This window comes from Palaemon carinicauda, chromosome 12 (genome assembly GCF_036898095.1).
Source record: "Palaemon carinicauda isolate YSFRI2023 chromosome 12, ASM3689809v2, whole genome shotgun sequence".
Taxonomy (NCBI): domain Eukaryota; kingdom Metazoa; phylum Arthropoda; class Malacostraca; order Decapoda; family Palaemonidae; genus Palaemon; species Palaemon carinicauda.
In genome coordinates this window covers 43,927,312-43,938,988 of record NC_090736.1, presented here as the reverse complement: position 1 = coordinate 43,938,988, position 11,677 = coordinate 43,927,312, and the positions used below count along the sequence as shown (strand labels likewise).

The 11,677-nt window shown below is 35.5% G+C and overlaps 1 protein-coding gene across 1 annotated transcript; it reads left to right on the top strand.

The window, feature by feature from the left end:
* The first annotated feature begins 9,607 nt into the window (after positions 1 to 9,607).
* Positions 9,608 to 10,129, top strand: LOC137650788 (protein FAM200C-like). The gene has a single exon (XM_068383943.1). The coding sequence runs from the start codon at positions 9,608 to 9,610 to the stop codon at positions 10,127 to 10,129; it is 522 nt and encodes a 173-aa protein (XP_068240044.1).
* Positions 10,130 to 11,677: the final 1,548 nt, after the last annotated feature.

The following is an 11,677-nucleotide window of genomic DNA, read 5'->3' as shown; positions in this document are numbered from 1 at the left end:
ATTGGTTCTTCAACATACGTTACGGTTACATTTGTCGTCTCCTTTTTATCCAAAACTGATTTTAAGGTATTAGAAGACTTATAGAATTTTCCTTTGATATACACGCCGTGCTTGGCAGGGGCTAAGATAATGTTTTGATTTCCCATAGATGGGTATCCTATAATTACAGCCGGATACATATCAATGTTTTGTACAACAACAAATGTATCGGCACACGTGCGCTTACCGACCTTGAACTTAACATGAGTTATGCCTATTACATTTAATTCATTATTTCCTATACCCGAGAGTCTCACTCCGGATTTTTCTATCGGAAAGTTCGAAAACAACAAATGATGTGTCCTCAAATCCATGATATTACGTGGACTACCAGAGTCAAAAAATAACGTAAATGATTTGTGTTCTAAATTTACAGCATAAAATGTTGGTCGTAACTCATTTTGGCTTATTATTGTATGAATTCGTTGCAAATCTACGGGAGCATGCACTGATTTACTTAATTCGGCCGTGTGTTTCATAGGAAAATCTATTGCCTCACAATGATCTGATAAAACATTAAATTGATTATTCAATACTACTGATGTTGACTTGAATGACCTTGACCCAACATCACTCTCTTCCCCACTGGAGTTAATTATGTGGTATTTGCTTTGCTCTGCACATTCTGAAAATTAGTCTGACCTTGCGAGTTCTGGTTTGACGACCCAGGCTCAGTGTTATTCGAAGAAGTGTTTGTTTGTTTCGGATTCTGAACTACATTGACGCTTGGCTGTTTCTTCTTATTGTTAAAATGAGGATTTTTCTTTTTATTTCCATATGGAACTGACTGTGGAATTGACTGTGTATTTCAAGGATTCTGTTGTGTCTTACGCGAGTAGCACTGACTATATGAATGAGTCGAACTATTATGTATCGAACAAAATTTCGTTCTGCAGTCCGCGATCAAGTGACCTTGACGTTTGCAATTATAACACGTCATTCCCGCAACTTGACTATTATTAACTACATTTACTTGTTGTGGCTTTGTTTCATTCTTTGCAAAAACTTGAGTTAACACGGGATCGAGGTCAGGACACTTAGACATGTGTTTCTTTATCTGTTTATATACATCCAATTCCGTACTTGCAGGCGTTAACTTTTTATCAAAACACCGCACTAAAGCTTCAGGCAACATAAGTGGCATGCAAAATATATACATTAATCGTAAAAAATCTTTCACGGAGATGTTATCTCTAGTAACCCAAGTGGAATTACCTAAAATATCTTGATATTCATTAAGCCTATCAGCTATGAGAGCTGCTCTCTCAATAACATTAAGCCGAGTCATAGTGGCTTGATTAAGTGTATTTCTTAACCTTAATACTACATCCAAGGCTTCTTTACCCCCATAGACCGCGCATAACCTAACTTTGAAATCATCCCAGGTAACTGCTTCTTGAAATGAAACACCTCTTAAATATGCACTCGCATCCCCCTTAGAAAAATCTATAAAACTTTTAGCTTCTTGTAATTGTACAAAAGGGTCTATGATTTGTTTGGCATTTAAATGGGCATCGACAGATGAAATCCATGACTCCACATTTTGAGGCAAGAACCCATTAACCCGACCCTGAAAAGGAAGGATTGCCGACCTGGCATTTACAAGCGTCACAATCGGGAGAGGATTTATCTGTCCAGCGCCACTAGGTCCAGGGGAGGGGCTCACAGGGGGCATCATGATTACTGTATTTCTTTTTCTATCTCTTCGACCCCTTACAATTCTATCAAAATATCTATATGAATACAGACGTCCACTGCGTAAATGCATAAACACTCAATGATAAAGATTATAACAAAATTCCCCAAAACCATGCTACTAATCCCAAGACATTTCCCGAGAATTTCTGAAAGAAAACGGAACACAAAGATATTTCCCGAGAATTTCTGAAAGAAAACGGAACACAAAGATATTTCCCGAGAATTTCTGAAAAAAAACGGAATTAGCACAAAGAGAGAAAGAGTTCTAGATGAGAATTCGGAGTTGAACACAGTTTCCTTTAATGAAAGGAAAATAAAAGATTAGCAAACCACTCACTCCGGTAAAAATCGACTAACGAATCGTGATAACTACACTTCACTGCTCAATACTGAAATGAATAAGAAAATTGTACTTAGCTTTATATGGTTTTGTGTGATGTCGTCATATCCCCTCTCTCTCTCTTGATGTTTGGGTGGTTGTTTTCGGTCCGATTTCCTCTCTCTCTCTTGATGTTTGGGTGAATGTATTCGGTCCGATTTCCGTTGAATGTAGTGCTTCCTGGATATGTTTTGTAAGCGTTGAACGTCAGTCCTTGGGTTTCCTAGGATGTTGATTGAAGATCCAGTTCATCAGTTTGTATGTATAACATTCATTAAATGTTTTCCTCTTCGATGGACTATGATATTTAGTCAAAATTGTAGATTAATTACTGTTGATTTCTTGAAGATCTTTCTCTGGTTTTAGAGTTTTATTGTTGATTTCTTGAAGATCTTTCTCTAATTCTTAGAGTTTTATTGTTGATATCTTGAAGATCTATCTCTGATTCTTAGAGTTTTATCGCTTCCACCATTTATTAGTGTGCTACTGTTATTAACACACATTGAGTATGTGTTGTGGGGATGTTGAGTCTTGAAGTAAAGTCAATCTAGTTAACTTTAAAAGGGTTTATTCTTTAAAAACAACAGTGTTAACATCTCCATCACAGAAGTATAGCAGGTTTGGTCGTATGACCATTCCAGGTGAAGTATTGATAAGAACTGCCTAAAATATCGATATCACAGATATCGTATATTTAGTTGTCTCAGCATTTAAACACTTAATGTAAACTCTACATTAATCTAGGAAGACACCTGCATCCGGTGGCGACACAACTCTTTCACACGGTATGTATTTGTGTTTATGCTTCATAAAAATGTTACATTGCTGAGACCTGCAAAACGCATCCTGTTATGATCTTGTCTTACTACAGCAAATCTCACGCTAGCTTCTTCTTCCACACTGACGTATTACATCATGTGTTTTAAACATGTAAAATCTGAGATGCCCCTTTTGATATCTAAAAATTGAAATGCCCCCTCCCCCACATACACTACACACTGAACTGAGGATGATACTTGTGAAGTCACCCATGCGATCGGATATAGCATGTTTACACAGGAATAATGATACTTTTAGGGCCTAGCCGAGACTGACCTGATAAGAAATGATCAGAACAGATACGTGCGTAGGGTAGTGAGGATTCACGTAGATCAGCCCGTGATATTCTGGTCAACCACAAGTCACGTCTGCGCTTGAATAATTCTTCTGTATCTTTGTCCTGATTCTGAATAACTGCCGGTATGCGGTAGAAACTCTTGTCATCTTTTTGTCCTCGATTCCCACAGCCAACAATAGCGCAAAAACTGGGCATTGTGTGAATGTGAATGTGATGAGATGGCTAACTATTCAACAGTTCAACCACAGCTATTCACTGAACGCGTCTTTGTTTGTCCTCCAAGATGGCGGACCGGAAGTTTGATGACGTATAATGAAAGGACTCTATACCAATAATGTTTCTACAGAATTCATGTTCAATAATATAACTAAAAGCAATCATGTATATCTTTTTTTAATTGAAATTGGGTAGGAATTTTATACGTTTGGCTGTAAATGATAAGGAGTAATGGAGAGAGGAACAAACCACTGAAGGAGGAGTGATAATAAAAAGGTTAAGAGCTACTGATCTACAGTAGTCCCCGAGATCGTCATTCCACTCCTACGTATGGCCGAAGGTTGCAAAATAATAACGCATAACTCTGACCATGTAGTATTTTCTAGCTAGAATGATCATATACGATTTAATTTTTCTACGAGAGAGAGAGAGAGAGAGAGAGAGAGAGAGAGAGAGAGAGAGAGAGAGAGAGTTGTAAGTATAGGCGTCATGAGAGCCCTTCTCACCCTCTTCAGGTTTTAGCGGGAAATTTAGACTCCTGAGAACGCTTTGCCTACTTAGTGCTCAGGAGTTAAAGTTTTATACAAATGATGTCAACATCTATTATGATGATATATCTGTAAGGCTCGTCTTAATCAATAAAAGCTTGTAAAAATAAAATGAAATTACTTTAGTCCCCAAAAAATAGAAACAAAGCATTTGTTACAAAATATGTAAGTACGTTATATGAAAAAACAAAATAAAATTGGAATATGAAAAAGTTCACCGTTAGTCCTTGAAGATGCTTTGTAACAAACCTGAAAAATTAAAGGTGGGCTTTTTTCATTTATTTGCGTAAAATCAAATCTACTTACACCATCGTGTTAGGTTTAGAACCTTTATCGTATGTCAAAACAAAATATAATATTCATTAATCCAACACATTGTATATAAATACACACACGCGCACGCAATATATATATATATATATATATATATATATATATATATATATATATATATATATATATATATATATATATATATATATATATATATATGTGTGTGTGTGTGTGTGTGTATTTATATAAAATGTGTGTGTGTAAATTTCATGTTTATGGTAAAAAAAATCAATTTAAATAGAGAAACAAAACCAGCGATATTACTTTGTTTCCGTGGGTAAGTTTGTAGACGTGGTTCTAACCTCATTGAAAGATGGCAGATAGACCCAGAAGATTAATCTATTCATATATACATCCAGAAATAATACCTTATACAAATATAAGCAAAAAAGGTAAATGGTATAAGTTTTATTTTTTTTATGCAACGGTTAACGACATGATTACAGTTTAGAGCTTTCCGATGTCTTGCTAAGTAACGTGCATATTGGCCTAAACACTACCACGGCCACCACCATAACCACCTCCCAGCCAACACAAACAAGAATGATAAATGGGTTACGGTAACATTCAAAATATTCTCACAAACCTTTCCTGTCTCTTTTGAAGTCACATTCTCCAAAATATGAATACACCGTCGTATTCATGAACGTTTTGTGTCCAAGAACTAAACATTTCTTATAAAGTTATTTCCGCAATTACTAAACACAAACCCACATAAGTTAAATACGGAAAAAACATAAAATCTTATATCTTTGTTTCTATTCACCATAACATCTTAATTTTTTTTTACTCGATCGATTTCTTCGTATTGATTTATAGTTAAAACATCTCTTAGGCCAATGGTGTAAGCAAATTTGCCCACAAGTTCAACAGACGAGTTTATCAATGAACCACGAATAATTTCCATATATGTTATAGGGTTTCTTTGGCAGAAATTAAGTTTAATAAATTGGGTTTACTAACTGTAGATAAATTAGGCCTATATGAGCAAGCACTAGGTCCTGGGGTCATTCAGTGCTTAAGTGCCACTAGAGAAAATCTCCCAGCTGCTTGAAGAAGTAAAAGTTAGGGATTAGACAAGATGAAAGAAAGGAAGATAGAGAAATATTTAAATCAAGTGTAGCCAAGGGCCGAAAGAACGCTTATAATACCCATAAGTAACACCTACAGTCCTCCACGTGACGTTCACTGACACCAACCCCCCCCCCCCCCCACACACACACACACACACACACTGCTCTTTATAATGGCGACACTCTCCGTTATGGGATGCGAATTGATTGACGCATTGCTTACCACATTCATTCACCTGGCAATAAGAAGCGAAGTTTTTATTATTTATACCTTCATAAATATTATTGGTAGAATTACTAACAAAGTATCATGAATAAACATAATTCAAAACGTCTAATATAAAACCTTTTCATGTTATCATTCGATTCAAAATGCATGTTTCGACAGGATGCGTCTTGGCGGGAAAACTGCATGATAGGAAATATTCAGTCACTCATTGAAAATTAATCTTTGATTTCTGCATAATATCTTGCACTGGCATATATTGCATTTGGATTTCATAAAATTCAGGTCTTGAAAAGAGCAGGTTCTTGTTTTTTCTCATTAAATGTTTAAAAGGTTGTGTTCACCCTCAAGCCGAACCCTAGGCCTACGTCTAGCTCATTTCTTTTCCGGAACATAATTTTTGCTTACTCATATACAAAAGAAATTGTTATCAATATGAAAAAGTTCGTTCAAGGAAAATGTCACAATAAACGAGTGAGAGAAGAAGACAGACTAAAACATTACTGAATATCAATAACACCCTAACACTCGGCCTATCATCTCTAAATTTGAACCTAAGGTGTTATCGACATTAGACAATTAATATTATTCTCACCTTTGCTGATTTTCATTATTAGCATTGTTCTAATTATCACCATTATATCTTATAACATAATCATAATTGATTAATTTCAAACCATGAAGCCTCTACCTTAAGTTTCCCCTTTCTCGGGTAAGAATGGATAAACGACTTGCTTCACATGACAACCATTGCATTGCAAATTGCTTACCTTCAGGACTTAACCTTCGGGACTCTGTCTGAAGTTGGAAAAAACGTGTCACTAACATCATTGATGTTGCAAAACTTCGTACCAAGACAACAGTAAAAAAAAAAAAAAAAAAAAAAAAAAAAAAAAAAAACAGCGATGTAAGCAATGCGCTTTCGATAACACATTTGGCGCCATTTTCTAACGTTATTGTAAAGTCAACATTCACGTTGATCCGTAAATGCTTTAAAATCCCACTGAAGTGTCATATTTCATTCTTTCTTACTAAACCATCTTCGGGTCAATATTATCTCTTGTCTTATGTTCTGCGTTTGGTGCAAGCACACAACAAAATAATGAGTGTTTAATGAGCGTTCCTTTAGCCACGTCACCGAACGTCCTCCCCTCCTCACGACTAGATGGGGTCTGGGAGGGGAGGGGCTGAAGTGACGCTTGAGCCTTAAGTACTTTCTTAATAGCTTCGATGGAAAAGGCCTTTTTGATTTTACAAGTATTCCAGATGCGGATGATAATGTAAATTATGTATTAATACTTATTATCATATTGGATACGTTAAGATACCGATTCAAAGCACCGAATCTCAATACAGTACAAAAATTTTGTACCATGGAGTCAAAGTTATTCTTAAAATACGTAGTATCTGAGTGAATGAGTTTATGGTATGCCTATGCCATTCAAATATAATATATATCTGTTATTTATCACATATGATTCCCATTGACTTTATTTATCCAAACATTTGGTAAACAACATTTTTATAAGTTTTATAGGGGTTATCATCAATACGCTATAAATCCAGGGTGAAAAAAAAATCAGAGATATATTGTCATTTCCAAACGTTTTAACACACACACACACACACACACACACACACACACACATGTATATATATATATATATATATATATATATATATATATATATATATATACATATATATATATATATATATATATATATATATATATATATATAGATATATATATATATATATATATATATATATATATATATATATATATATATTATATATATATATATATATATATATATATATATATATATATATATATATATATATATATATAATAGCCGTTAGCAGTCCAAGGAAGAACAAAGGCCTCAGTATGTCTATCCACTCACAGTTTATATATATATATATATATATATATATATATATATATATATATATATATATATATATATGTGTGTGTGTGTGTGTGTGTGTGTGTGTGTATTGACCAAGTATGTGCTTAAATGAGATACTACCGCTAGAGAGTTATGGGGTCTTTTGACTGGCCAGACAGTACTACAATAGATCCTTCTCTCTGGTTACGGTTCACTTTCCTTTTGCCCACACATACACCGAGTAGTCTGGCGTATTCTTCACAGGTTCTCCTCTGTCCTCATACACCTGACAACACTGGGATTACCAAACAATTCTTCTACACCAAAGGGGTTAACTACTGCACTGTAATTGTTCAGTGGCTACTCTCCTCTTGGTAAGGGTAGAAGAGACTCTTTAGCTATGGTAAGCCGCTCTTCTTGGAGAAGGACACTCCAAAATCAAAACATTATTCTCTAGTCTTGGGTAGTGGCATAGCCTCTGTACCATGGTCTTCCACTATCTTGGGTTAGAGTTCTCTTGCTTGAGGGTACACTCAGGCACACTATTCTATCTAATTTCTCTTCCTCTTGTTTTGTTAAAGTTTTTATAGTTTAAAAAGGAGATATCTTTTTTTAATGTTATTCTTAAAATATTTATTTTTTCCTTGTTTCCTTTCCTCACTGGGCTATTTTCCCTGTTGGAGCCCTGGGCTTATAGCATTCTGCTTTTCCAACTAGGGTTGTAGCTTAGCAATTGATAATAATAATAATAAAAATAATATTAATAATAATAATAATAATAATAATAATAATAATATACATATACTGTCTATCATATCGTATATATGTGTGCGTGGTTGTGTGTGCATGCTTTAAAAACTTCAACAACTGTTGTTGAAAAACTAGAACCAATGTCTCAATTGATCTACCTCTGTTTCCTTAGGTGATCCAATCAATCGTAATTGTATAATTTTCAACATTCGTTTATTCTTTTCTTATCTTCTCATTGCCTGACCTAAGCAACTTGTCAACCTAGTCAATGAGACTTAATATTATTTTAGATTGAATATTATTATTATTATTATTATTATTATTATTATTATTATTATTACTAGCCAAGCTACAACCCTAGCTGGAAAAGCAAGATGCTATAAGCCCAAGGGCTCCAACGGGGAAAAATAACCCAGTGAGGAAAAGGAAATAAGGAAATAAATAAGATGGGAAAAAGTAACAATAAATTATTCTGAAAACAGTAACAACGTCAAAACAGGTAAGTCATATAAAAAGACTTATGTCAGCTTGTTCAGCATAAAAACATTTGCTGCAAGTTTGAACTTTAGAAGTTCTACTAATTCAACTACCGATTAGAAATATCATTCCACAACTTGGTCACAGCTGAAATAAAACTTCTAGAATACTGTGTAGTATTGAGCCTCATGATGGAGAAGGCCTGACTATTAGAATTATCTGCATATCTAGTATTACGAACAGGATGGAACAGCCCAGGAAGACCTGAATGTAAAGGATGGTCAGAATTATGAAAAATATTATGCAACATGCATAATGAACTAATTGAACGACGGTGCCAAAGATTAATATCAGGAATAAGAAATTTAGAAACGGGACGGTCACTCTAGAGCAGGGGTTCTTAACCGGGGGTGCTCTGAGCCTGGTTCCTAAGGGGTGCGAGGATACCTGTGAAATATTGAAGAAAATATATGTTTTTACCTACGCTTTATATTTTTTTGGCAGCCGGGCTTTGAATCATCGATTGTTTCAGTCACTTTGTGAGCAAGTAGGCTAGGAACACATTGTGCTTTTGTACCATACTGAAGTGAGGTGGCTGTCACGTGGCCGTGTGCTATCTCGTGTGTTTGAACTGAGAGGAGAAATTCACCATTTTCTCCGTGAAGGGGTACAAGAACTGGCCATACATTTCAATGACCCTAGTTTTGTTCAGATGCTTGCCTACTTGGCTGATGTGTTTTCAGCACTCAATGAACTCAATCTCTCTCTGCAGGGAAGGGGACTTAACATTGTGACTGCAAGCGAGAAATTGACTGCATTCAAGGAAAAACTAGTCTTGTGGATAAAGCGTGAGAAGATGGGGAATTTGGTAAATTTCCTCTGCCTGGAAGAGACTGTCACAGAAAATTCTACCCTGCCTCCCACCTTTGTTGCAAAAATTGTTGAACATATGCAGTTGCTGTGTATTTCCTTTGATGGTTACTTCTCATGTGGAGAGTTACAAGCCTGTAATAACTGGATCTTGAACCCTTTCATGCAGAATTTGGAAGATGATGATGATAATGGCAGCATCAAGGAAGACCTCATCGACATGAGACACAATCGTGGAAACAAAATGGAGTTCACCAATAGTCAGCTGGACCACTTCTGGGCTTCTCAGCTGGAAGCATACCCTGCAATAGCAACGAAAACACTCAAAGTGCTGGTATCTTTTGCATCTACTTACTTGTGTGAGCAAGGATTTTCTTGTCTACTTCACATCAAAACGAAAAGCAGAAATCGGCTGAATTCTGAACATGACATGCGAGTAGCACTCAGTACTAAGACACTAAGATTTGATGTCATTATGGCGAAAATACAGCAACAACAAAGTCACTAGGTTTACAGTGCAGTACAGGCAAAGTATAATGAAATTTTGAACCAAATAAAAATGAATATTCTTGTTGATATATACTCACAATTTTTTCTCTTGAAAGAACTTTAAACTGCATGAATGAATATTGAATAAAAAAAAGTTTTATTATTACATCAAATTTGTATTTTTAGCTTTTTCATATATTCAGAATCCAGGGGGGGTGCGAGAACTGACTGCTGATTTGAAAAGGGTGCGAACACTGAAAAAGGTTAAGAACCACTGCTCTAGAGGATTATTGCTGAACAAATGTAGTTGTTGCAGTATTTCCTAACGATAACCATTAGCGAAATATTTTGAAAAGTTGAAGTTTATTTTAGCTTTATGCGTTCGTAACATGAAGTCAGTTCTATCGAAGTGTGGTAGATTTTGAAACTTTCGTAAGTGTGGCTCTGCCAGTTTGACCGTTAAGTGTCAGGCTAACGGTTCCCTACTGCAACACTCTCGAAGGATGTTTTGGCATTCAAAATGGATAGAGGTATACGTGCATTCTAACTTCACCATGAACAGAATTCTTGTTCTGAATAAAGTATAATTATACCTGCTATTTCTGAGCATGGTAAGGGTGAGAGAAAAGGTCATTCCCTGGTGAAAGGGGATAACCCGAGAGATGCACCTTGAAAGCATACTCTCCCATATATTACTGAACCAGCGGTTGCAGATAGAACAGGGAGAGGAGGAAGGGTTGAATCTCTGTGTGCGCGCGAAGGCGCGCGTGTGCGTATCTATCTAAATATTTAGAGGTAATTAACGACGGCACAGGTACGCTGGTAAACAATATTTTGTAATCGGGATAAATATAAAACATATAATTTCCAACTTGGAGCTTCTCGTTGATTTGGAGACTAAACGAAGCACACCAAAATCGTAGATTGTAAAATATTAACCTGGCTAATTTTACGAAGGAATGAGATACATTGCTAGATTCAGAAGTAATTTCTTCTAAGATGATAATAATGTTACTGATAGTTTAGCGTACATTGTTCTGTAAGTGTATACTGCAACACGTGTGCACTTTTCATGTGGCTCTTTCTTAGCTGGCTATTCCGGTGGTCAAACTATGCTTGGGGGCTATGACCGTCTGTAATTATATGAACTTTTCATTGTATCATCTAAGCTACAACCCTAGTTGGTAACGCAAGAGGGTATAAAAACTAGTCCAGTAAGGAAAGGAAATACATAAATTACCAAAGAAGCAATGCACAAATAAAATAACATATTTTAATAACAGGAATATTAAAATAATTTTTTTCATAAATAAATTATAAAAAGAGACTTATGTCAGCCTGTTCAACATACAGGAATAAAATGAAGGCTGTAATGATCATTGTCCAGCAAAGAACCAACTAAGGATACATAGGCCTATGCACTGTAAAGTATTCCAAAAAATAAATGTCTTCACAAAGTTGTTACATTGAATGTCTAATAATTGCACGAGGCAAAAGCGAATCTAATCATCGTGAACTAAGATAGCGGTTATCAACGCGGGATCACCTGAAGATTCACCACTTTAAC

What these genes read in the sequence shown, in the direction of transcription:
- LOC137650788 (XM_068383943.1), top strand. Translation starts at nt 9,608, where the DNA reads ATGGGGAATTTGGTAAATTTCCTCTGCCTGGAAGAGACTGTCACAGAA.